The sequence below is a fragment of the Ammospiza caudacuta genome, chromosome 9 (genome assembly GCF_027887145.1).
Source record: "Ammospiza caudacuta isolate bAmmCau1 chromosome 9, bAmmCau1.pri, whole genome shotgun sequence".
In the NCBI taxonomy this organism is placed as follows: Eukaryota; Metazoa; Chordata; class Aves; order Passeriformes; family Passerellidae; genus Ammospiza; species Ammospiza caudacuta.
In genome coordinates, this window is record NC_080601.1 from 22,614,427 (window position 1) to 22,642,358 (window position 27,932).

The window sequence follows — 27,932 nt, forward strand, 5'->3', positions numbered from 1 at the left end:
TTTGCACAATTTTTTAAATAAACATTTATAATTTTATTTTTTTAAATGAGACTTTTCAAGTATCTGGGGATAGCCAAAGGGTAAGTGAGAGTAATAGATTCATCTAATGTTAGTCATAAGGAAAATAACATGGGCTTAGCTTAGGAGGGTTTGAGTGAACCTTGCATGTGTGCTTCTGGAATAAAAGGAGATTTTCTCTCTTGCAAATGAAGACATGTGATACAGGGACTAAAACAGCAAGCCAAGTCCAAGGTTGACATATTTTCAAATTTGCAGCAAGAATAACAAATATAAATGGAGTAGCTTGTTAGCAATGGCAGGTGGATTCCCAATCATTTGGACTCATTTGGGCAAAATTCTTCAAATCTCTTCAAATTCTTCAAATTTCTCTAGAAGTCCAACTTCAAGAGAAACATGTGGCTGCAAAAAGGGGAGGCTGGACAAGACTGGGGTCATCCCTTACAAGCTCTGAGATTGTGCAGTCTCAGAACAGTCATGACTTGTGAGCAGACGTGCGCTTCCACCTCCCCTAAAGGATGATATAGACGTGGCACAGGAGGGTACCACAGCCTGGGAGTTAGCAGGCCAGGGAGTCCAGAAGCTACAGTGTCTCTAATTTTTGTGATTCACATGGCAAGTGTGGTGAGCTCTCTAACTGTAGTTGGCAGAGTAACAGGTGGATTTCAGTGGCATCTTTCCTGAGTTCCACCAACAGGTCACTGAGAAAGATGCTTCTGTGTAAAACATTTCCATTTCAATGAATCAGATCTTTCTGTTGAAACAGAATGTTTTGCTGAAAACCTGTTGTGTTGGAAAACTCCCAGCCATGTCCTTCTCTCCTACTCCCACGGAGAGGAAATGTGCTGTCTCCAGCCTTTGCTTCCTCTTTTGATGTTTCAGCCACCCTGTGCTTCCCCTTGTGCCCACTCAGGGTCCATCTCACAAAGGACACATCTCTTAATTAGCCCAAATATTTTGTACTGGGAAGTGCATGAGATCTTCAAAAGGTATAAAGAGAAGGAAACAGTACTACTCCAGAAGAGAGACACAGTACAGATGTGTGATGGGAGTACATCAGCAACTGAATAGGAAAATCCAGCCTTTTCTGAAGGACACGTGTCATTTCAATTCCTGAAATACCAGTTTGCACAGAGATGTTTGACACCATTTGATGGCAAACACTTGTAAACCATTTGAGAAACAGGGAGAATCCTGTAACAGCCCAAACCTATCCCCTAGTGTTCCTGAATTAACCCAGGGGCTATTTTGGCTATAGGTGAATTTGACTTCTGACTGCAGAGAAAAATGTGAGATCCCATCAGTATTTGTCATGACGATACTAGGCAATTTAGGGAATTTAGCCCTTTTTATTTTTTATATTTGTGTCTCACTCCCAAATGCCAGTCTCTGTGAGTGTATCTATTACTTGTAAGCATTTAGTAATCATTTGTGAACAAATGTTAGCATTTGGTCTGGTTCCATCTGTCATTCCTAGTGGCGGTCTGCCTGGCCACGTCATTGCACAGAGACGTGCCAGTGGCTTTTCCCCCCTCCTGACAACTCAAACTCATTGGACAGAAGAGATATATTTGTGAAATATTTTAAAGTAAGTTGTCAAGAAGGTCTTATTCCAGTTTAAAAGGTCAACATCCTGCTAAGGCAGGACTGTTCTTCCCTAAGTACAAGAAAATCTGTTCAGGGTCACATGCTGCCTGTGTCCCCCCCACAGGGTGATACTGCAGTGTGCATATGTTTATCTGAGCCAGCAGCATGGTGTGCCAGCATGGGGTCGAGTGAGGCTGCAAACTCCTCCGGGAACAGAAAGAACTGTAGACACAGCCAACGTGTACTTGGGCATGAGCAATAGTTTTCAGTTGAACTTTACCTTGGCCCCTTTCACCAAAAATCCAGGGAAGTAGCCGGCACCATGTGATTTAAGATTTTTAAGCAGCTTACAAGAGATGTAAAAAATCAAGGAAAGTGTCCTTTGAAATATAGGCATTGAGTGTGTTTGGCCCTTTGTGAAGGCTCCCAGGCCACCTGGCCAACAAATTCATGGAGTCTGTAGAATGGCAGTTGCATACTTCTGTTTAGTTTTGAAAATTGTGTATGTGGTATATCCCACAAATCTTACTGCTAGAATGTCTTTATCATGTTTTCTTACTGATCTATTGCCCACTACCCCAGTTCATCACTTTGCCAACAAATTACTGCAGGGTCTACATGCATCATCTCATTACATGCAGCACTGCTGCTCCCAGCTAGCATCCATCCAAGCTAGAAAACTGAAAGCCTACTTAGATATGTCTTTCCCAGCTGTGGTTATATCTTTGACTCCCTTGTAGATCTACGAATGATATTGAAATACTTTTAGTTTCAAACTCTGGGCACCAGATGTATGCTACATTAGTTAAAAGTAAGAAAATGTGTTTGCTAGTTCAGTATATGGTGATTTCGCTCTTTACAAAAATAGGAAAAATTTTTATGCCAATTTTCTTAATTGTCATGAGTCAAAATATTCATCTGAATTAGTTTAGTGCAATAGAGCACTTGAGCTTCAAATAGCACAGGAGAGCATGGACAACAGAAGTTGATGTCTTTGATGTTGCATTAGCTTTTTTGTGAGATAATCTTGGTAGAAAACTATTTCAGTGGTTTTGATACTGACAAAAATCAGGCTTTTATAGCTCAATGGAACTTAAAGAAATATTAATTTGTTTCTATACTTGCCTTTCTACATTTTTTTTTTCTTTATTTCACTCTCTTTGTAGGCTCAATGGAGCAAATCCTTCCATGTTTCAAGCTGGCATAGCTCCACAAAACAGTTGTGCCATTTATTTCTAGCTGGGGACTGCCACTGGGTGCAAAGCTGCTTGTACTGAAGCTGTTGAAATTACTATCATTATGTTGTTTCTTGGCATGGAAAGGAAAAAGATGAGTGAGTGTTTGGGGGGCTTTGTTTTAAGTGCAAGAGGCCACTTATTCATGCAAACTGCTGAAAGCCACTGGGAAGTAACACAGTGAGGAGACCAAACTTCTTGGAAAACTAGATCTCATACTTAACTTGGTAAGGAGACAAAGCCATTTCTTAATGAAACCTAAAAAAAACTCCAGGTCTGTCAGTTCCTTCAGAAAGGAAAAGCCTTTTTCAATGTGTTAAATTAACACTGCAGTACCTATTGTGCCATTGCTTTTATGAGTCTTACAGAAATATTTCCCACAGCTCCTGCAGGAGCTACTTATGTAGTGCCAATGCTCAGAAAAACCATCACATGGTTTTCCTCCACCTGAAAAACAATTTTGAAGATTTTTCTCACGTGGTCTGTAATGCTATTCACACTGTTCCTGAAGCTGGAAGAAAAATTCTTCTTCAGACACAAAATTAGAGTGGTCTGAAGGAAACTTGTTTCGTCTGGCAGCTAGTGGTTTGAAGAGCTTAAACTGGATGTAGGTTGGTGTACAAAACATTGTCCCCCTCTCATGCAGCAGGGCTCCTGCAGCTTCACATACCAAGCCAAGTGGCAGGTCAGTACCAAGCCAGTGCGTGTGACATCTGGTCTAGATGTCTTGCAACCAGTTCAACACAGCACCTCTTCTGAAGATGCTATTTCTTCACACACTTACAGCAAGGCTCTAGCACAGCCAGGGAGCTGCCCTGGGGCTCTGACAGCCGTACCGCCTCCAGCTGCCCGGGTCCTGCCCAGGACCCAGCACTGCACAGCCCTGGCGCCGCTCTGGCTTTGCCAGCAGGGATAGGATGGCTTACACGTTCATTCCCCATGATGCGGTGCAGTCCTTCGCAATAAGGCTTCGACTCCACGATACGGCATGGGGGGCACGGTGTTATTTGGTCGAAGGTTGGACTTGATCATCTCGAAGGGCTTTTTCAACTTTAATGATTGGACGATTTGTATGTTTTCTCGCTGGAGCGTGACCCACAGCGGCGAGGAACGTGCCGTAGGGTGAGAGCGCCCTGTGAGAGGTGCCACTGCCAGCACGGCCCCAGGACAGTATGAGAGGTGCCACTGCCAGCACGGCCCCAGCGCGGTGTGAGAGGTGGCACTGCCAGCACGGCCCCAGGACAGTGCGAGAGCTGCCACTGCAGCACGGCCCCAGCGCGGTGTGAGAGGTGGCACTGCCAGCACGGCCTCGGGGGGGTGTGAGAGGTGCTACTGCCAGCACGGCCCCAGCACGGTGTGAGAGGTGGCACTGCCAGCACGGCCTCAGGGGGGTGTGAGAGGTGCTACTGCCAGCACGGCCTCTGCGTGGTGTGAGAGAAGGCACTGCCAGCACGGCCTCGGGGGGGTGTGAGAGGTGCCACTGCCAGCACGGCCCCAGCACGGTGTGAGAGAAGGCACTGCCAGCACGGCCTCAGGGGGGTTGTGAGAGGTGGCACGACTGGCACGGCCTCAGGGGGTGTGAGAGGTGCCACTGCCAGCACGGCCTGTGCCGGCAGAGCAGCACCGGGCATCACCCGGCGTGACGGACTCGCGGCCGTGCCTAGCGGTATCCGCCCCGAAGGCCCTTCACCCAGCTGTATATTTATATATTTTTATATTTATGTTTATATTTGTTACTTCTCTATTTCCTCGTCGCCACTCCCGGGTCCCGTCAGTTCCCCACACCCAGCCCGGCACCCCTTGCCAGAGCGGCTGCGCCGGGGCCAGCCGCAGCCCCGCGCCGGTTCCTGCGCCGCGGAGTTTCCGCCGCCGTGTCCTCCGCTCCCCCCGCGCCGCGCCCCGGCCGCCAGGCGCGTTTCCACGAGCCGCCCATGAGCAGCATGGCGGCGGCGGCCCCTCCTGCTGCCCGCGGTCTGTAGGTGGCGCGGCGGCCGAGAGCGCTCCCGGGCAGCGGCTCCGGCGGCGCCTCCGCTGCGCCGCGTCCCGCGCTCCCCCTGCTCGCCGGGGCCGCGGCGGGGGCGGCCGGGCTGCGCTGCGCTGCGCTCCGCCCCGCCGTGCGGGGGTGTCTGGGCGCCCGGGAGCAGCACGGCTGCTGCAGTGCCGCGGCGGCCGAGCGGAGCGGCGGAGCTGAGGGTGCCCGCGGGGGCTCCTCGGAGGGAGGAGAAGAGGAGGGCGCGGGGTCGCGGGTGCCAACGGCACCGAGAGGTTACCGGGAGCGGGACCGGGACCATGTCGCTGCAGAGCCCGCCGGCTGCCGCCGAGCTGCCCCCCGGCCCCGGCGAGGGGCATCCGCCGGGAGCGGAGCTGAGCCAGGGCAGCGCCGCGGCCCCGTCAGCCGAGGAGGGTGGCGAGGAGGAGGAAGAAGAAGAGGGAGAAGGGGAGAAGGAAAAGGAAAAAGAAAAGGAAAAGGAGGGAGAGAAATTGCCGCCCATCCCGTCGGCGTCAACCGCGGCTGCCGGGGTAAGTCCCGTCGGCGCCCGGGCAGCCGCCCGCGGGCCCGCCTGTGCCACTCGTGTTCGTTTGCTGTGTTTGCCGCTTCATTTGGGAGGAGAAAGGGAAGGGGGGAATCGTCGTCTTCGTGTTCTTTCATGTTCCTTTCCGTTGAGAGGCTTTCATTCAAGTTTCTTAAAAATAACAAGTGCATCTGTAAGCAATGACATAATGAAGCTATAAATTCTCCATCCACTTATAGTTAACATTTTACAACGGTCTGCTCTGTCGGGTTAGTCATGACTGAGGGTTTGCAGCATTGTGAATGTTCATTAAGGGTTCTCGGGGGTGGAGGGTTTCAGCTCTAATACACTTGATGGAGAAAGAGGTAGCTGGGGAATACTTCTGTATTTTTAACTTTTTCTTTAAAAATCTTTCAAATTTTTTTTGCGTTGAAGCAAAGATCACAACATTTTGATGAAATGAATGAATTAATGCAGAGAAAAAAATGGAGGAAGGATATTTGCCAGAATAACTTCATTTCAGAAACGTTTTTTCAGGTTTTTAATTATACCAGAGTTGGGCTTTTCTTTCTGCTGTCTATACAATATTACAGAACATAAAATTTTCCCAAAAATTCCCATTCCCAACATGAGCTGGAACTTGTGGTAAGTTACTTCAGTCCAACAACAGAACAAAAATGTTACTAATCCTGTAGTAATACACTTAGGAGATTTTAGTTCAGCAGTTCTGATTGGCATTGGACTTATTATCATTTAAATTATAATTTATTTAAATTCATAATTTGAATTTAAAGATTGCACATATTTATGACTGTCAGGAAATAATCGTGATGTTAAACTGAGTAATTGTATGCAAACTGCAAACTCCTTGGAGCAATTCTGCCAATTTTGTGTTTTGCCTAAATGTTCCAATCTTCTGAAAGACTTTCAGCTTTGTAAATCTGTCAGGATGTGCAAGAATATGTTTATTCTTGTGATTCAAATACCAATTTGGTGGGAGAAGTCTCTGATGGACGAGTGCCTGGGAGTTTTTCTTACCTTTCAGTATCTGCACCTTAGACTTTGAATGGTAAAAGCCAGTTGGTTAGAATAAAGATAAAAGTGCTGGCCTAAAATGTGTCAGGCTTAGCTCAGCTAATGAAAAATATGTGCCCCTGGGTGGCCATGTAGAATTCCAGCTACTTTAAAGAGCCAGGAGAACTTTGTAGCTGGACATCCGTCAGGTGCCTCTGGAGTGCTGGCTGCAGGCAGGAGCTGTCTGAGTGGGACCTGCAGAGGAGCTCTGATCTGGCCAGGTGTGGTTGTGTGTCAGGTGCAGGGCAGGGTTTGAATTTACCAAGAGCCTTACTTGGGGCTCAGTAGCGTGTTACAGAGGGGACAGAGAGAGAGTTTTGTGGAGAGATGTCATAGACTGTCACCAAAGAGGTGATGGTTTGGGTGTCAGCATTCACATTCTAGAAAGAAACTTGTGGAAAGCTAAGTAATTTGCTCCCTAATAAAAGGAACAATTAGAGACTTCTGTAAAGGAAAAACAGTCTGAAATTGCACCTTTCAAGCTGTGAATGGAAGGAACAATCCTGCTTCTAGTGCAGCCTGTTGCAATCTCAGATGCCTTTGGGAAATCTGAGTGTCCTCCACATCTTCTTGCACAGGGAAGAAAATCTTTTTGTCCTCACTAGTCTTTGCTTGCCATATACATAAGGGTCTTGAGTAAGGAATGTTAGGGCTAACACAGGATTTTCCAGAAGCTCCTCTAGATGATTTTTGTCTCTTCTGAGAAATCAGTCTGTATGTGCTCTTTGAAACATTTTGACTTGTTTTCAACATTTCATTTAACTTCAATAATGAAAAATACAGTTTTATAAAGTATGATGTTAGTAACTCTCCAGTCTTATGGAGGGCTTAGTGCTTGGAAAACTTCCACTAAGAAGCCAGCAGATGGTCTTAAAACAGGACTGAAGATTACTTTGGTCCTCTTGCTCCCTCCTAGCCTATTCATTCCTTTTGGTGGGTGGGAGGGGAATGGTGGGTGTTCAGTTTTCTGCTGGCAGTGTCCTTGTAGAGTGTTAGGCTCTAAAAGCTCGGTGACCTCCTACAAAATTTTTAAGTATGACATGGCGCTGTGCACTTGCCCTAGATTACTCCCTCAGGGGTTGTCAGAGTTTCTCATTAGTGAGTGTGAGGTTTCCTTCCAGGGCCTCCCAATAAAGCCTTAGTCCATATGTTTGTCTAATATTGTTGGAACTGTACTTGAAACAGGATGATGGAGTTAAACGGGATGCAGATTTTGTTCTTTATGATCACTGCTGAAGGAGGTGGCAGTAAGGAGAAGGTTTTTAAAGAAACTGTTCACCTGTAGTATTTCAATGATGTGTCTGGAGTAAAACCTAGAAAGCTAAGTCAGTCAAAAAGGCTGTCACAATAAATTATTTAACAAAAATTCCTTTTTTCCATTATCTCTGCTATCTATTCCTTATTAATCATAATTAGATTAGTCTGTGCTTCAGAGCTTTTTTGTCTGGAGCACACATTTTGTGATTGAGAAGATTAACCTCAGATCTGGAGTTGTTTAAAAGTTCTTTTTCAGTCACTAATGTTTGTCCAGCGTCTGTTTTACTCCAGTCATGTGCCAGATGATTTTTAAGAATCATCTTGATGATATTTCAAAAGTTATAGACTAAAAAGAAATGTTAATCTGAAAATTACACTGGTAATTACATTTTATTTTGCAATGTTTGTTGCATATAATGAATTTAAAACTAGAAACTGAAACTTGGTAAAAATAGAAGTTTTATAAATTGAAATTTGATATTTTTAAAGCCAGAAGTCCTGATGATTGCTCAGATTTACAATTTAGTGAGTTATGAGCCATGGAAAAATAGCTGTATGTGGCACAGTTATTTAAAATTTCTGGCAGTGTACCAGCTTGCGTACACTGTGGTGTGGTAGGTTTATGGGCTGTATTATTACCCTTGGTGTTTTTTCAGGATGTTGTGGTGGAAGTGAAATGCTTTTCTTAGAACTCTGACTGCATGTCTTAGTCTAAATGTATTTCTGTTAGGAGAAAAGGGAAATGTACTGGTTCAAAAATTTTCATAGGATATTATATGAGAATGTATATTCTCATTTGCAGAATTAAAGTTTTGGTTTGTGTGGAAACATTTTTCTAACTGAGACCACAGATGCCAGATATCAGGAAAATGAGTCTTTAGGTTTCTGTGAGGTTGAAAATCATGATGTGCAGGAAGGGTATGTATATTTTTTTTGAGTTGATCTACCCTCTCCTGATATCAATTGATGACTTGGAATTGAGAAGAAAATTAAAATATTCATAATGAGATTTATGTCATCTTGGGCAAGCCTCTTAACCCCACCTATGCTTTGCAAATTCTGTAGCGAATAACTATATCTAATAGCACCCCATGCTGATTAGCCAACAGACTAATGGGCACAATCCTTTGGAAGTCTGATGTGTGATTTCACTTCTGTTTGCTGTTAAAACACATCCGTGCTCAACACTTCCCAGCAGACACTTGCGTGGGCTCCTTGGTGACAGCATGTACAGGTGCTCAAGCAGGGAGTCTTTTAGCACTTTGTTAACCAAGTTTTGTTGGTAAGCCTTTCTTCAGTGGCAGCAGATGCTGACCATTTTGAATCATTAGGGAGTTTTAGCCAGGTAGTCAGTATTGAAGTTTTTTTAGAGGTTAAAATTTTTGGCCTCACATTTTAAGTCTAGGGAAATTTGTCTAAACTACTTGAATATATTAGGGCTATTTGGAAGAAGGAATATGTGACACTTTCTTCTGTTTAAACTGAGCTGCATGTAGTGAGAAGTATAAAAGTAGGTTCCTCACAGAAATCCAAGGATATCTTCATATCCTGCAACCTAATACTTGAGTTTTTTAATGTAATTGAAAGGAATTTTATGGTACCTCTCTTGAATCAATTTGAAACAAACTTGCAGAATCATTATTTATGTTTTATTCAGTTATTACCTGATTTAAAAGAATTGTGTAAAAACCTCACTAGGAAGATTTCTACAGCAGTAATGTATTCGCCCTATAGAGCATACTGTCATCTTAATTACAGGGATTGGAGGAAGGAGCCAAAAATCAGTTTTCCACTTTCAGCAATTTCATCACAACTATCAACCAAAAGAAAGAAGGCATCGGAAACAGAAATTCACCTACTCAACTTGTTATACCCAACATCAAAAACGGTAAGAGAAAAAAGACCTGTTACTTAGTTACCAAGTTTAGAAGGTGCTCCGTTTTCTGCCAGTATTTGTATTTTGGTAGTGCCAGAAAATCTGGAAATCTAGATTTCATTAAATTATGCTGTGTTATACATTGTAGAGGCAGTGAGATATATGATAGCCCATCCTCAGTGGAGGTCGTGTCATAGAGACAAGTTGGATAAGAAAAACAAATAGATCTGGAGGATGGAATAACTATCTGAAATTTTAAAGAAAGGTACTGATTCAGCAGTTTATCTGCAGATTTTTGTCTAGCTGCAATCAGGCAGTATCTCTAGAAAATTTCATAAGTTTGGAGATTATTTTATTGCCATCTGAAGGATGGTGGGAATGAGGCAAGCATAAGACTTTTACAAGGGAGGTAGTTGCTGGGAGATGGTGTTTTTCAGTGAAGATGAAGGCCAGTGATGGCAAAAAGTAAAATACACAGGAATCAGTGAGTTCTGAATAGCTTTATAAGTGAGAAGGAATGTTGTGCTGTGATGTGGTAACAATACTAGAATAATGAAGCCTAGATGGGATGATATTGTGGTTAGACCTGAAATTTTTACTTGACTTTTGGGCTAGGAATTCAGTAATTTGGGACTTTTCACAAAAGACTGTACAAGCATTTGTCAGGTTTGTAATGATCTTGTCTCTGAGCAAGTCCCCTTCAGGCTTACTGTGCTGTGGTTCCCTAAGTCTTTAGAGCACTCAGTGAAATTGAGGCAAGAAAGAGACTGCACTGAGAGATCTCAGTAGTGCAACTTTGAAACAAAACTGTTGACAAGTATTGTCAGTTTCAAAGTTGTACAGAAAAAGGCGGTTTATAACTTGCAGCACTAGATTCTTACTAAAATAATATTTTATTAGCTGTACTGCAAAACTTTCTGCTTTGTATCAAGGAGATTTTCTTCACCAAAGTTTTTAATCATTTCTTAAGCAGTCATGCACAGCTGAATCTTTACTTGATGTAACTGGGCAAGAAGCCAGAAATTACTGTTTTTTCTTGTCTTGTAATATTGTGTTATTGCTGTTTATCAACTCAATACATAAAATTTCCCATTTCTCCTCAATGAAACTCCAGTGATGGATCTTAATTAGTATTCTTTACTGGCAGAAGAGTAAATAAATCTATGTACAAATAAACTTGAATGATGACAAAACATACTGAAGTTGACCATATGTGTTAAAGATACTATTAAAAATCAATTTTAGAATATGTAAATTAAACTGCATGTATTTCAAAGAAGATGACATTGCTGACAGGGTGCAAATTACCAGCTTAGCACCTGCAGCTTCAATTTACTGAATTGAGAAGCAGTGTCTGCCAGCAGATGTCTCTTCTACAGATGTAGAAGGAATGTTTTCCTCAATCAGTGTGTTCAGCTCGTTATAACTCAGTGTTTAATCCATTTAAAATTGAGAAGACAGAATGAAAGTTAAATCAAAAAATTTTTTATTCTCAGAGTATAAAAATAAGACAAATTCTTAGATTCTTTAAAATCAGTCCATCCTGCTTTCTGAGAATGGTGTTCAATAGCAGAACATATGCATGGTTGGAATGGTTTGGCACCTTGGCTTGGATTAATTTATTATCTATATGTCTGCTCTGTTTTTTTCAATTACTGCTCTTTTCTTAAAATGGTTAAAATTCCATCTGTGAGAATGGACAAGGTTCCATATCAGTAACTGATGCATCCTCAGGTGATTGAGGGCACCTCTGTCTGTTAATCTCATGAATGGTGGCTAAGTCATGCGGACAATGACTCTGTCATGAGCATGAGAGAAAAAAAATCTGCTTTTGGATTCATGGGACTTTTATAGCATCTGTTTCCCTGCTGTGATAAATGGAGTAGGCAGCAGTGTAGTGATACTACTTTGATGTTTAGTTAATTAAAAAAAACCAAATCTTTAAAAAGGCTTAGAGGGGTCTTATACAATTCATAGAGGATTTTCATTAAATATGTATGACTTTTGAGGACACTTTTATTTTATATAGTGTCTTTTATCCCAAACATATATGTCACAATTCATGTAAATGCTTTTAAAAATGAGCAGCATAAATCAGACTGTAAGAGTGTTTGAGAATGTTTGTGAAGACACTGTCAAAATGAGTGTTGAAAATGCAGTGGAAATATTTTTTCATGTTTTGGGTGGGCTTACCTTGGCTGACTGCCAGACACCCACCAAGCTGCTCTGTGGCTTCCCCTCCTCAACAGGACATGGGGAGAAAATAAGATGAAAAAGCTCATGGATTGAGATAAAGGCTGGGAGTACACTTTCCCATTTTCATCATAGGCGGAACAGACTTGAGGGTATTAATTTATTGCCAGTTAAACTAAACAGAAACAAAACTCAAAACACCTTCCCCTTCCCTGCTTACCACACCTTCCCTTGTTCTCAAGTTCTTTCCAATTCTTCCAGCAGCCTGATCAGGCATTGGCTCTCCATTGGCTGCAGAGGATCCTCTGCTCTAGACCTGACTCACCTCCTCCTTCTCCTTCTTTTCCACTCATGTGGGTGTCTGTAGGGTAGTTTCTTTCTTTTTTTTCTTCCTTTTTTTTTTTTTAATCCTTCCTCTCTGTCAGCTGCTGTGCAGTTTTTTTTTTTTACCCTTTCCTAAATATATTGTCACAGGGGTCCTATGCCATTGTCACTGCTGGGCTCAGCTTTGGCCTGTGTGGGTGTGTTTTGGAGCTGTGTTGGACACAGAGGCAGCCTTGTCTCTCCTCTCACTGTAGCTGTTGCCAAGTCTTGCCATGTTAATCTGATCAACTATTCTCAGATCAAATAGAAAGGAAGGAGTAGAATGGAAAGGCCTTGGCTAAGCACTGCCAATTGTACTAGAATAGGTAGCCAAATGTATTAAAAAGAAGTGTTCAAAGATGCTTCTCTTTCACCACTAATTCTGTGTAAGACAAAAAAATTTGCCTTTTCCATTTAGTTTTCTGGAGAGATTCTCTATGGAAACTGTAGATGTTTCACCGTCGTCTGTAGCTAAAATTCTATATCAAAGTGTAGAAAAAGGGACTGAAGTCTTGTCCTTATATGATGGTTGGACTTTGGTGTGGTCATGCATGAGATTTTTCTTAGCTGTAAGGAGCACCAGTGTTGCAGTTTGTATATTGAAAATTTACAATCTATATTGGAAATAAAATAATTGGCATCACTGCTGTTTTTGTTAGCCAAATTTTCCATCGTATCTGCATGTGCACATGGGAAGAAAAATACTTTTTAGAAGAATTAGAATCAAACACTTGAAGTTTGTTTTTTTTTCCTAGTACCAGTTTATTTGTGTTAGATGCATTGTATTTGCTCTTCTTTACCTTTCTTTTAAGGGAGGGACCTACCAGCTCTTTGCCTGGATGTACGGCAAAAGAAGCGCATGTCGATGGATACGTTACCCCAGGAACTGAAAGCACCAATTCCTCCTGAACCTTCCCTTCCAATTCGAACCAAAACTGTGAAAGATTTTCAGTAAGTTATACTGGTGTTCCTAGAAATGTGATTTCTTCCTTTCTTTGGAATTCTTTTCATTTTGACCTAATTCAAACATTTGATTTTGTTAATCTCAGATGAGGAAACAGGTTCAGTAAGACTGGCAAGGAATTAGTCTGGTTGTGGTGGTGGGATTGATAACTGTGTTGCTGTGAAATCCATCAAAATATTTTTTCTAGGTTGAAGTGTTGTACCACACAGAAAATGGCAAAACATACACTTCAGAATTAGAAATGCAGGGAGCATTTAGTTTAGAAAAGAATATATATGGTTTATTGTAGGCTGGCAAAGCCTGTGCAGTCTTAGGTGTTTTGGTTATACTGGCAATTATTTCTCTCTTCCATGTTTGAAATTTTGTGCTTCCAGGGAGAAAAAGCGACCCTTTTTGATTATTCAGTATGTATTTGGTTGGGGAAAAAAAGAGCTATAAAGGAAAATTTGCAAAGAGATGATCCTTTCCTGGTATTCAGGTGATCCAAAGTGCTGAATTTTTTTCCACATTCAGATTTTTGTATCTATTGACTATTGCCTCTAGACAACCTGTGGCAGTGTTTGTAAAAAACTTCTTCCTTACATCTGATCTAAATCAGTCCTCCTGCAGGTTAAAACCATTAGCCCTTTTCCTGTCCATTTGAATTCCCAGCTGTCGGCCCCCACCACCTCTCCATTTCCCTTCTCCTGTGGTTGCCATCCTCCAGGCAGGCCTAGGTCCTTCTCAGTTGGATCTGGCAGCTGCTCCCAGCACTGGGCTGGGTGTGGATTTCTTTATGCTGAGGATTTCTTGCACAGCCTGCAGCACAGTCAGAGGAAGCAGCTTCCAGAGGAAGGCCTTGCACAGGTCCAGGTAGATGACATCATTCTTCCATCATCCACCAGCACTGTAACCCTACTGTAGAAGGCCACCAGATTTGTCAGGCACAAGTTGTCCTTAGTGAAACCACATTGACTGTCACCATTGACCACCTTGTCTAAGATTAACCACCTTAGATTGTCCACCGATGCCTAAGATTAAGTTCTATTTGAAAAAATTTAGAAGAAAGAAAACTTTAAGAAATTCTAGTGAATTTGAGTAGTTTAAGAGCCATCATACTTACTCTGAGAAACTTTATCATGTCAGTCTAGCTGCAGCTTAATTCTGTTCTGTTAATTATTTGTCCTAACACGCTGAACTGTGACATTGTGAATTAACATTTTGAATAAAAGACATTGCTCAGGTGTATCAAACACAAACTATGCTTTTGTTCTCTTATAATACCATGATCTTTAAATGACAAGGAAGAGGTTAGAAAGATACAGATATTATACTCGTCTGTCTTGTAAGTGTGCTTAGTGAGAAAAGCTTAAAGTTACAGTGCATTTTAAGGTCTAAGTGGCTGGCAAGATCAAACCATTACCAGTATTTGAATGTATTTTCTCTAGGGATGATATGGAAAAGTCGAAGGCATCGGGAGATTGGAAAGCTGTACATAATTTTTATTCTACAACTTTTGATTCTTTCTTGGAGATAAATGCTGCATTTAAGGTAGAAGATAATTCCTAATACTATTTAGTAATTACAGTGCTTTGTATCTTCAAAATGTTTCCAAAAATATCTGTTAAAGGCTTTCAGCCAGGTATTCAAGGCCACTCAGATAATTTTGTCATGATCTCACCTGCTTTTTGTAGACAATCTGTTACTGCATTGATTTATTGATTCCAGTTAAGCAATTTTATTTCAAGTTTGTGGACCTTTAAAATTCCAGTATGTAGTTTGTTTGTGACAGTGTGACTGTGTAGGTACTTTCTACACAAATTACAGTTTTAAAACATCATGCTAATGCAGAGGCCCAGGCAAATCTGGAAACAGAAATTCCCTACCCCTAAAAAAAAGATGTGATATCAGCTCTCTTGTAGCTGTTCATGTGTTATGATGCCATACTCTTTTTCCTGGGAGCTGTTATATTTATCTTTCTGAATTCATGCTAAATTATTATTTCCTCCCTATTATAGAGCAAAATGTGCTTATGATATTTAAAATGGATCTGAGTCTGGATGAAATAACCTGTGACCTTTAGTTATTTAATAAATATTGAATGCTTAAAATTTTCTTGCCTTTGTCTGATAATGGATCAACAACAAAGATGAAAGTTCAATGTAATTCATTATTTGAAACCCTTTTACATTTTGAAAATAGAATGCCAACATGAATATGTGTAGGATTACTATTGTTTTGCTCTGTCTTTAGCATACTAATTAAGGAAACTTATAGTCTTATGTCTTGATTAAGGAAATATATATAAACATGTTTTCCTAAGCTTGCTGTTAAACTTACATATTAAAGATAGCTATAAAATATTCAAAATGGTTCATGTATTATCTAACTTACAGAAAGATACCAATTCTCCATTTAATACCATTGAGGACTCTGGAATCGATGCAAACTTTGTGAATGTTGTCTATGATGCCTTATTAAATACTGTAAGTAGAGAAAAAGAATTCATGCTTTATACCATTTTATACCAAAGTTTTTCCCAGATAGGCATGATTTCTGAAGAATCTCTCAAAACATACTTCAGATGATCCCATGAGAATTGTCATAGAATCCTGACAGCTGCTCTAGTAAAAGAGCAGGAAAATTTTCCTTCTAGTAAAGCATAGTTTATATTGTGGTAGTTCTTAAAGACTGCATATCTTAGAAATATTACATGGCTGTCATGGGACTGCATGGTGAGAAATTTTAAAAATGTAAGGATGTGAATAGTAAAATATAGGCCTAGTATACAAAGGACAGGAGTAGTTTAGAAATTATATTTATAGGATATAAGTGTTGAAAGGCACCATTGGCACAACCCCACACTTGCTCAGTACATCTGTGAAGAAGATATTTAGGAGATCAGCATCATAACACAAAAGATTTCTTAGCTGTCTTGAAATACAAGCATAGCAAAGTTGCTTGTTTGTACACTGCCTTGTATTGAATATGTGTAATTACTTCAGATATTATTTTTCCTCTCCTTTCTTCATAGCCTCAAGATGTTCAGAAGTCAGTCCTAAAAGGAATAATTAATGGTCTACTGCAGGAATGGACAGGGTAATTATAATAAATGTTTGCATCAGTGCTGCACCAGCACTTAAATCTGCTATATGTTTTATATTTATTGTTTTAGGCAAAAAAAGAAAATGTGATGCAACTTATTTGATACATAAGAACTTAATTCTTTTTGCAAATCTGCTGAAATACATCTTGATTTCTGTAAGCTGGCCTTGAGCTTCTGAGAGACAGATCCATATGCAGCCATGCATCCCGTCACCAAATCTCAGCTGCTTGCTGCCAGGGCATTTCTTTGGACTTCTTAATTGTGAGATGAATTTAAGAATTCAACTAGGTTAAAACTTATTCTCATTGTCTATCCCCCAACAGCAACCAGGACAATTTCCTGATCCACAGTTTGCTTCACAATACTGTTTGTGTGAGGCCGCACCACAGAAAGAGCAGTACAGGATGCAGAAGGGGATGGCCAAAAAGCAGAAGGGTTTTTGGAGATGACAGCATCTTAGCATGAAGTAATAGAAGTGAGAATGCATAGTGTAATTTATAAAAGGTATAGCAAGAGACGGTGTGACCCAGGTCTTGGCAACCCCTTTCTCCAACTTACACTGCTTTTTGTGCTGGTGCTGTGTGTATTTATGGTTATGTAAAAGCTTTCATAAACATGAAGGAGTACAGAGGCTGCAGTGGTAGAAGTGTATGGAGAATTCTTGCAGGAAATATCAAAGAGGAGCAAATAAACTCCTTTATGGTGTCACTTGAGATAGACAATAACGCTGAATTCCCTCTTTAGAACGCCTCTGACTCTTCAATTCTGACCCTTTTTGCCTTCTGTCATGTTTTAAAAAGACGGATGATAAATGGCCTGCTACTTTCAGAGAATTGTCAGAATCTGTAAATGACCTTTTCAGTTTTTGAGAGCAGTGAAGATTCTTTAATATGGTATTTTATACATACTAGCAAAGCAAAATAAAATCATTCATGATTTCATGACTCTTAATGTCTGTAAATTATGGATCCATATGGTTCTGTTTGTAATTTCATTCCTTCATAGGCCACGAACAAAGGATGATCTTAGAGCATATTGTATACTTTTACAGGTAAGGAAAATACAGTATTTTTATGTAAGTATGTGTCAACTTACAATCTATAAACCAGTATACTGTGCAAACAAGATAGTTTATATAGCTGAGATAGTTCACATCCAATTTCCTGTTGTAAGAATGTGTTAAAGTATGTAAAAAAGTGTAATGCATGATGGGAATGGGAGCTTAATGGAAGACAGTTGATAGGGAAAGGTTGCATAGACTAAAACAATGCACTGATGGACAAGTAATTGTTTGCTTTTATTTTCTGGGTTGGAAGAATAAATATTTTACCTAGTTATTTGTTCTTATTTTGTCCTTATTCCCAGATTTGCTGTATTAGGATGCTGTAACTCTGAAAGTTTCAGTATATGCACTTTCTGATATCGCTGTGACTTTTTCCAGTGTTGCATTTTATCCATTCTGTCTGTCTGACTTTTTCCAGTCTGTCTGACTGGTTATAGTGTCTGATTTCTGTCTGTGGTCACCTCTTGCCTTTGCTGCTATAGTTGGCTTGCATTTGTAGCAGATTTCCCTTTATATATTGCTAGTGCACCTAACACCTCTGCACACAAAGAGCAGTTTCTGCTGCTATTTGAGAATATCAAATGGCAATTTAATTTATTGAGACAATTGTTTTCTTCTCTGGGGTGGTATATGCAAGCAGTGTATTAAAAATAATGTCTCCTGCTAAAATAAGGGAATATGTGAACAAATGGAATAGAGGGAAAATTAGTTTGGATTGATATGGTATAGACAGGAGCTATAAGAATTTGTATTACTGATACAAAACCCACATCACTTAGAGGAGTGTAGTTTGTGTTACAATGTCAAGAATGATCCAGAATTTTGAGTACTGCTTTTGGGCTACCTGTGGGCTTTCTTTTGGGGGAAAAAAAAATCATATTTTTACAATACAGAAGTTGTGAGTTGTTTTTTCCCATAGTTTTACCTCTGTCACAGCTGTTTGGTGAACTACTTTCTTGTGTAATTGTACTGGCAACAACAAACATAAGAAAAAAATCCTAATGACTTTTTTCCCTTTATGCAGTTTATTAACCTAACACTTTTTTTAATCTTTTTCAGAATCCTCAATTTAGTAACACTTCTACTTATGTCATCTATGCTCACTTGCTAAGACAGATAGCAGCCTTAACAGAAGCTGACCATCATTTCCTAGTGCACTGGTCTAAAAAGTAAAACAAAAAACCAAAACCCCACATTACAAATTCCATTTCTAGGATTACAATTGTTCTGTCTTTCCATTGATGTTGACTGTGTTATAAATTATATGAAAATTAATTTAATTGACTAAAGAGATTGGTTTTGTTACTTTCAAATATGTGTGGACATAGTCCACTAAGTGATACTGTTTTATAGATACAAAATGTACATAATGTATAAAAATTATTATACTTCTGCAGAAGAGCCTTAATCGCAAAATTACTTATCAGAGTTATTTTTGATAACATATGCAAAATAACTTGTGTGTAAATTTTATTTATATATTTACATGGTACTATTAAAACAAACATCTTTATGATCTTTCTTTAAATAAAGTTTAATCTCATGTAAATTGCAAAAGATACTGTAATGTTGCTGTAATATACAGAAACCACAACCAAACTAGTGGCCTGGCTTCCTGGTGCAATAGAGGTGGTGAGAGAGTGTGGTTAGGGCGTTAGATTTGTAATTAATTGAAAGAACTCTAAGAGCACCTCCCAAAAAAATTCGTGCGGGGGTAACGGCCCAAAGAGCAGCTCCTAAGTTTGTGTGCAGATTGCCTTCCATGTACTGACTGAGCAAAAATTCTGTTTGAGGTAAAAACAAAGTTTGGCCACATTTGCAATTTCCAATTCTCCTAGGAAATCTTAATTAAGGATTTTCTCCTCTGCAAGGATGGTAATTCAGTTTCCCTCCTCTCCTTATGTCCAGATTTGCTTAAAATTGTGGTAAAATATTACTTCATTGGAACTGCATTTACAAATGAGATTTCCACTTTTAGTTAAGGGTGCAATAGACATATCAATGTTTTTGGTCTTAAAGCATGTGTTAGAAATGGAAACCATTAAAATAGGAGAGCTCTTGTTTAGAAAAGGTTATTTTAACTTGTCTACACATGTATGTGTATTGTTGTGCTATTATTGAAGTGGTGCAGTGCATAATTTAAAATATGCACATGGCACTAGCATATGAAACATATACCACTTTTTATTTGAAAGGACCGTGTATCTTAAAATTATTCAGAATTCCTCAGAATTCAGAGTGTGGAGTGAAATTGAGAAGAATTTTTGTTTTGTTCACTAAAAGTCAAGAACAGATAATTATTCTATTACTCTTGTTTTTGTTTTTCCATAGACTTAAAGAGCATAGTTAGGGATGCACTGAAGAGAATTACCATGTGTCAATATTTAAAAGCATTCTTTTTCAAACTTTACGTGTAGAATTTTGTTTTTATGTACAGGACAAAAGTATTTTAAAAAATAATTTAAACAATTCAAGTTGAATTTAAAAATTTTAATGAGGGAGTTTTTAAAAGCATTGAAATTTGATAACAAACTCTAGTGTAGACAGTGATCACATGAGAGTAAGTGCAGCATGTTTGTTTTAGGATTTCACAGAAGAGGTTCAAGCAGGTGGTGGACAGATTACTGCAATTTATTTCTTTACGGCTGTTTCCTGCAAAACCTGAAGAGTTTCCACCTATGGTGAAATGTACCTGGTGGATTCCATCAGCAACAAAAGTCCTGTCTTTATTTAGTAGGTATTTTTCTTGAACTGTGTGGGCATGTATATGTTTTTATGTGTATATTTGTGTGTGTATATAGGATTTGTTTTATACACATGCACACACATATTGGGTGAGGATAGTTTATCAGTCTTCTGGGGGAGACTGATAATGATGGTGGCACAGCACAAACTACAATAAAATGCTAAAGTGTAGTAAGCAAGAGTCCTCTGTTGGTAAGTCATCCTACTTGCTTTCCAGTAGAGGATAATTGTTATGCAGAGTTTTCCTGTGACAGCAACTGAAGATTGTTCAAACAGAAATCCACAGAAGTTACCAATGGTTAAGGTTTCCCTTAGATTTATAAAATAAACTGTCTTAAACTTGTAGCTGCCAGAATTTCTTCTGTAACTCAGCTACCCCCACAGAATATTTAGCATCTAAAGGAAGTTAGGCAATGCATGTGCCTCTTACATCCAAAATTACAGCTTAAAAAATGAATTCCCGCTCAGTTCAACACAGAGCACAGCAAATTTGACTACTGCAAATGTAAACCTTCTTAACTGCTGCCAAGTGGTGATTAGAGTATTTACTTTCTCTCTTTTAGGAGAAGACTAAACCACCAAACAAAAATTAAAATTGGAATTAAGATGTTTTCACTGTCAACCTAGAACTTCTACTTAAAAGTCTTATGCACAGTCCTGCCTGTCCAGAGTTAGGCACGTTAGTACACCTGTATCTAAACCCAAGATGTGTTTATAACCATCTATGAAAGAGTTGATTGTTCTTTAATTCTGGGAAAAGAGCTATTTAGTCAATCAAAAGACAGTACTTTGTGTCTGACTGTCCAAAATTATGTTATGCTGAATTGTAAATTGAGAAAACTTATTAACTGTTTGACCCTTTATGAATGCCATTATATAATGAGTTAGAATTCACATTTAAGCTTTCTTCCTTTTGGCAAGTACTTAATTTTTGTGCAGGTCTAGATGGTATACTGGAAAAAAAAAGTAATTTTCTAGCCATAGCTGCTTGAAATGATATGGATTTCTTAAACACTTTCATTTATCAAACTGCTTTTTCATCAATTTCAGCAGAACATAGTACCGTTCATCCATAAAACCTTAATTTAGTGTGTGTCAGTAAGGAAACCAGAGTAAAACTGAGGTTCCCTTATCATAAATGGGCTGGACTAGGGATTTACTGCTTTCTACAGCAATTAATATGATGATGTATAGTGTTATGTTGTAGTTATAGTTCTGTAGCTAAGACTGAGCTAAGTTCTCTAACAAAGTTATAAATTTTTTGTATTATTTTAGACTTGGCTTAAAGTTTTGGAGATCACTGGTGCTCATGATGCCAAGAAATGAGATGTGCTGAACCTAGGCATTATATTAAAATGCTTTTATGTTTTCTTTGCAGATGCTGCAAATAGTCTGATTAGCCCTCCCATTATTTCATATACGGATTTCTATAATTCTACACTTGATCATATTGATCTTATGGAAGAATATCATAACTGGCAATGCTATGGGAATTCTCACAGGTAAGAGGAGTTACTGGTTGTTTCTTGTTGAGTAGTACTTCAAAGCATTGTGTCTATCCTATGTATATTAAATGTAGTGGATGTATAGTGTCTGTGTATGATATGCACACCATTTATGTCTGTATACATCCACGTTAAATACTGTATTATTTTATTGTAAAAACATATCACTTAATTTGCTACTGCATGGATGTGAGATTGTCTGAAATAAATCTCATTCTGCCTTTGCAAACTAGAAAAAATGTGTAAAATATGGATGATAATAAAGTAATTTTATTAATTATCGGCATAGACTTCTGACTGTGTCTTACTACAGACATATTTTAGCCTCCAGTACATTCATAGGCATTCTCCTTGCCTTCAGCAGTAGTTGGGGAAAACTTGGAGACCATAATTTGCTCCACTGAATCAGGTATTTCAGGCTGCTCTTCTGTCTGATACCTGATATTCTACTGGAGAAGGGAAAAAAACAACTAAACAAAACAAACCACAAAAAAAACCCAAATAAGAAAAGATAAGTATTACTAATTTCAGTTTCTAGCAGTATTTTCAAATAACAATTTGTTCTAGTGAGTCAAGTATCACTATATACAAAGTGAAAAAAACAGCAGCTATTTGCAAATTATTGTGGAGGAATTACTTACTGAATGATAATTCACTCCTATATTCTTAAAATGAAAATGGTGTTCTAGAAGTAAAATGTTTAATCTTCTTTTCTCTTGTTAGGTTTTCTTTCTGTCAATACCCATTTATTATTTCTATAGCAGCAAAAAAAGTTATTATTCAAAGGGACTCAGAACAACAAATGATAAGTATTGCACGGGTAAGTACCTCAATGATAAATATTTATGTCTCATCCACTGGTACTTTATGAGTAATTGTTAGATTGATATTACACCTGTTGTTACAACTTCTAGTATTTCTGACTACCCTGAAAAAGAACTTAAATCATTTTACTGTGAATAGTCTACAGATGTCCATGTGGGTTCTCTGAGTATTTTTTTCTTTTTGTGTACTTAGTGTCAGGATCCTTATAGAGGGCGGTGTTTTAGAGAATAGCTTCTAGTATTGACTTACTTTTCTTCCTCTTTTGAGAAACTAGTATAACAATGCTAGCATGTTAAATTAACACGATGATTAAGGAAGAAAAAATCTATGAGAATCTTGAACTGCTTTGTATTTTATTCTATGGAGGTGTGTTGTCATGGAAGACCAAGATTCAATTGTATTCTTTTAGGTTGTGGAAGAGGTACAGCTTCTGAGCAGCCTCTTCTGGGTGGAAAGAGGCATTGTCTGCCTCCCTCAATAGTAGTTTTCTGCAGATGATAAGAGATACTCTTCTCCTGAGTGCCCTGTGTGGCAGCACCACCACCTATCCACTCCTGTCTTGCAGGATATACCTTGTGAATAACTAATTAAAGCATAAGCCAGTTTCCAGAATTTTATGGGTTTATTTCTAACAATTTGGGAAGTGCCACCTTCTTGTTAAAGCTCTCAAGACATTAATTCAAATGTAGTGTAGAAGGTATCTGCAGTAGGAAAGAAATTTCTCTTCATCTCCTGGAAGAGACTGAAGCAGTTACCGTGTCAGGGCAATGTCTTCAATACACCATACTGAGACCTTTTTACAGTTAACAAGTGTGACACCTTTTTTTCAAATGAAGATACTGCATGTGTGATGTTTCTTTTCCATTCAAATAGCAAAGCCTTGTGGATAAAGTCTCTCGCAGACAGAAGCCTGACATGAATATGTTATTCCTAAATGTCAAAGTGAGGAGGACACACCTTGTTAGTGATTCACTTGATGAGGTAACAAAAACATAAAATTAAATTGTGTGTTGCTGTACAGTAGCTATTGTTAGATTTCAATTTGATAAGTCATATTTAAATCTTTTGCACTAAGAGATTGGGAATATAACTACATAATACTAAATAAAGATAATTTAATTACTGTCAAAATTGTAGTGCTGCAGAACAGATTGGGTGAGACATTTTGAAATTCATTTCTTGTGCTCACAGTGCTCTGTAGCTAAACCCATAACAAACATACATGCTTGCACATGGTCTGTATTTGTATTTGTAATTTTTCTGTTAAAAATAGAGTGCAGAATTATCAATTTCTGTAGGACTTGATTCCATGATAGCAGCATGAATAGTATGTGACTAATCACTAATGAGGTTGTTCTGTTCTAATTCTTTGAATATTTTTATTATTTTCCTTCTCTATCCTATAAGAATAATTTTGGGCTTTCTAGTCTTAAATTCTTTTAACTAATTCCTCACATTCTTCAATGTAAGTTTTCCTTTTTTAGAAATGAAACAGATGTGTCCATTAAAGTAGACCATTCTTCAGTATCCACTGAACCTTGCTAATTAACATTATTTAGTGAAATTTAGTTCCCTCTCTTTCTCAACATTGAGATTTCTCAACATTGAGCCTGATGATACTGAAAAATAAGTCCAGGTAGTGAAAACAGCATCAAACAAATTCTGATTACTCATGTCATAAAATGTAAGTTTAAACTTTATTTTTCTATCTTAAAACTTGTCTATTTTTGGCCTTTTCTCCTAAGACAAAAGAAATATAATTGGTAATATTGCTTTCTCTCAGGCACTGTCATTTTATTAACCACACTAAAATAATGAAGAGCAAATTCAAAAGTTTTTAAAGTTGAAATATTCTCCTGTTTGTTTCCAGTGTTTTCTTCTACCCATCTCAGAGATGAGTATAAATGTATTATATTCATATTTTCAAATTTATGGGGAACGGCAGGTGGAGAGTGAAGATGTCTTACTTGTATTTCAAGTTTAAAAAATTTGCAAAGGAAAATCACTTCAGCTAATAAATAACTTGTTTCAAATAACACAAATACTTATAGTTATAAAATCTATGTAATATGAATTTACTTGAGCAACTAACAATATGGAGATTATTTTAGCACATGCATATTCTTGGCTGGTTTAAACACTTTCTCTGGAGCTGGACAGTAATTAATGGTTTAAAGGAAGCTTGTATAGAGACTCAGTCTGAAAGATCACTGTTAATTGTAAAAGGCTGTCATCTAATTCTTTGCAGATTTTTTTGTACCTGCATGAAATGCTATCTCTCAGAGCAAAGCAATGAAAAATGCTTGTTACCATTGTCTAAAAAAGCAGTTCTAAAAAGCAGCTGATACTTGCTGGCAGGCATCTTACACAGAAACAAATGGTGTCCAAATATTGAAAGTGTTAGCTTACTTCCCTGTTTCTAAATATTTCCAAATTATGTCTAAGTACTTTTTATAATTTGTCATTTCCTTCTGGTAGCGCAGTAAAAGGTAAAAAATTATGTAGGTCTGAAATATTCCAGACAAACTCAATTAATTATATCTAATTGCCTTTTAAGCCTTTTTGTACACCATCTAACTTCTTTTCAAGCCCAGAGAGTGACACCATGTGCAAAGTAGTTGATGATGTCAAGTAGTCATAATTGTCTTGCTTCTGCAATTCAGTCATTGTTTAAATATAGTTTTGACCTATTAGTAGAAAATTATGCAAATTAATGGTTTCATCGAAACGAGAGCAGTAGAGCAGAGGCTGAGATGTGTTCTCTATGGCTAGTGGTAGTGATAATATGTTAAATGTCCTTTTTTTCTGCTTTACCTATTTCACAATAGCTAGCAAGGAAGAAGGCAGATCTGAAAAAGAAGTTGAAAGTCACATTTGTAGGAGAAGCTGGTCTTGATATGGGTGGCCTGACAAAGGAATGGTTTCTGCTTTTGATTCGGCAGATTTTTCACCCAGATTATGGTGAGTCGTCATAATTTTTAAGTAGATTGTGAGAATTTGTTCAGATTCTGTATAAGCACTACTCAGCAATAACAAAAAAGTCTTTGTATTATAAACACTTTTTTTTAGCACAAATCCAAAGCATAAACTTTCTAATAGCTTAGCTATTAATTATGAAGGAAATTATCTCAGCCTGAAACAGGTCAGTGGTTTAGCAAATACTCAAGTGGAGATAAGGCCAAATGTATTGGTTTATCATTTACCATCCTTCCCTATTTCTTCACATGCTGCATTTTCTCTTTCTGCCCTCAGTTGTCTTCATATTGCTAGTTTAGGGAGGGAGCTTTTCTGGGTTTTGTCAGCAACTATAGTTGGGTGCTGTTTCTATGCTCAGTTCTGGCAAACTGCTAGCCTTGGTCTCCCATGTATCAATGGAGATTTTTTTGTGCTAGTAGTTGCACTGAGAGTGCTTGCACATTGTAGTACTGTTTCTGTGACTAGGATAGGTAGAGGTTAGTTTTTACTTGGATCTTTGTTGTCATACATTCTGTTTGTGGTATCTGTGTAGTCAGTATTCTTAAAGGTGTCTGGGGTAATCTCAGAAAAGACAGGTCCTTCAGTCAGGAGCAGAGACAGTATAGCAGGTGTGAGCCTGAATGAAAAAGCCTGGCTCTGCTGTTACCAGGACTTGTGAGCCTGTAAGGGCATTTCATGCCCAAGGGGAAAAAAAAATAAGGCTTTTTGATTAAACAGGAGATTGTAAGATGTGAGTGAGCAGTCATAAGCAAGCAGTTCTATCCTCTTATTTTATAGTGATGTAGATCGATCTGGGTGTGTTTTTTTCACCACTCTAATGAACTTTCCCCTGTGCATGGATACATTACTGATGACTTAGTGCATCAGTAGTGCAAAGTGTTGCCAGGATGGCTTTTAAATTGATTTCCAGGGACTTGAGCATAGCACCTGATTGTCATTGAGCTTGCCTGTCTTTGCCTGGAAGTGTTCATGTCCCTTAAAATCATAGTCCTTTATTGTTATTAGGACTACTTCTAAAGGTACAGAATTTTAAGTCATAAATATGTCATCATATCTGCTGAGATAATTTGCCTGTAGCCCTTTTTCCACTAAAATGGGGTCTGTGTGAAGTGATGACATTAGTGATAGCCTTAATAGGAAACAATTTATCCTGCAGAAAGCATTCTGTAAGTTTGACAGTTTCGTTAGTAAAAAAGCTGTCAGCAGAGCTTGGTAACTGATGAGTTTGGAAACAGTCAGAGTAATTTATTTTTTCACTCTTTCTGGCAGACTTCCTTACTTTAAAGTGCAAATTCTTTCATTGTTACGACTATCAACCAAGTGTGGGAGGAGTTCAAAAATATTCTTGTCCCTTGGAAAGGGACTGTATCCTCTACTGTCTGTAATGTTTAAGATGCAAATAACATGTCAGAAGCTTGGAAGGGAAAATATCACTGTTATTACCCTTTCCAGGGTTAACTGATTCTTCAGGTTTAACTCCTGGAATTTAAAAACTCTTAATTAAGTCAGCTGTGTGTTTTGCAATGCTTTCTTTATCTTGGTGTGAAGAATTAAATGGGATTCGAAACCTATTTTGTTCCAACATCCTTATCATCTTTTAGCATGTGAGCTTTGCTCTGCCTTACATGCAGCTGTTCTGTTGCTTCTGGCAATGTCTAATGGCAGGGTCTGTCACGTTTTGTGATAAGTTCAAAAAGGACTTCAAAAGATAAATTGTTCAGGAGAGTGGGGGAAAAAATGTGAAGGTAGCTTTTTGTCTGTAATTTATCATAAGAACTAGATGTCCCTGAGAAAAGTCGGATTTTCATTCCTTTTTTTTTTAATGAAAAGGACTTTGGTTTGGTTTGGTTTTTTTTAATTAAGTATTATTTTTCACCAAATTTGTTTTCAAACAGAGATACAGTGAGCTATTGCATACAAGATGTGCTTAGAACTAGTCATTGCTTTGGTTTGCACAGACCTTGGCAACAATAATAAGCTTGGCCCATTCAATTCCAACAAATTCAAAAAGACCATCACATTTTATCCAGTTTACTTCTGCATTAGAGCACCCTTATGTGGAGTATGTCTTACTTCTCTGAGCAATACTTCCTAGGCATTTTAGAGCTAACAGATAACAATCTGCTTTCATTATGTAGGTTTTTACTTTCTGTCACTCTTTAAAACAGAATGTTCTGTATCTGATGCAAATAGCAGTCAAACTCATCTATACTCATGATTTCAGCAGGATCTAGCTTGTCATTTAGACCCATGAGTGGCTTTTTTAGGGTACGTGTGGTTTGGGGCTTTTTTAACTTTTCTGGTATAATTTTTTGACAGAAAATATGAAACATATCCCTTTGCTGGTAGTGTGTGTAAAACATAAGCCATTTACAGTTTTCTATTCTAAGAAGGTAAACTTATGATATTTGTCTCATGGGATTCATGCCAGCATTTTTTGGGATTGTCATCTGCTCTTGACCTAGAAAGAGAGGAGGAAGTGAGTTTATATTGCAGTGAGAAAATTTTTAGTTAGACAGTTAATGTTTGTGGCAGTACCGATGCTGGAGTGCAATGAAGAAACAGATTGCATAGGGAAAATGTAAAATATCCACAGCTGGAGGACCTGTTGCACCAGCACCAAGCAGGGCTGGTGGGCTTGAGCCTGCTTGAG

The 27,932-nt window shown here is 38.6% G+C and overlaps 1 protein-coding gene across 1 annotated transcript in view; it reads left to right on the forward strand.

Annotated features, from left to right (window-relative positions):
* The first annotated feature begins 5,129 nt into the window (after positions 1 to 5,129).
* The window catches only part of HECTD2 (HECT domain E3 ubiquitin protein ligase 2), a 32,341-nt gene continuing 9,538 nt past the window's right edge, over positions 5,130 to 27,932 (forward strand). The window contains exons 1-13 of the mRNA XM_058810249.1: positions 5,130 to 5,360; positions 9,443 to 9,572; positions 12,929 to 13,067; positions 14,508 to 14,610; positions 15,456 to 15,545; positions 16,094 to 16,158; positions 17,171 to 17,216; positions 18,288 to 18,397; positions 19,813 to 19,961; positions 21,352 to 21,475; positions 22,202 to 22,298; positions 23,177 to 23,284; positions 25,132 to 25,264. Of these exons, the coding sequence (XP_058666232.1) occupies positions 5,130 to 5,360; positions 9,443 to 9,572; positions 12,929 to 13,067; positions 14,508 to 14,610; positions 15,456 to 15,545; positions 16,094 to 16,158; positions 17,171 to 17,216; positions 18,288 to 18,397; positions 19,813 to 19,961; positions 21,352 to 21,475; positions 22,202 to 22,298; positions 23,177 to 23,284; positions 25,132 to 25,264 (1,525 nt within the window). The remainder of the gene's footprint in view (positions 5,361 to 9,442; positions 9,573 to 12,928; positions 13,068 to 14,507; positions 14,611 to 15,455; positions 15,546 to 16,093; positions 16,159 to 17,170; positions 17,217 to 18,287; positions 18,398 to 19,812; positions 19,962 to 21,351; positions 21,476 to 22,201; positions 22,299 to 23,176; positions 23,285 to 25,131; positions 25,265 to 27,932) is intronic.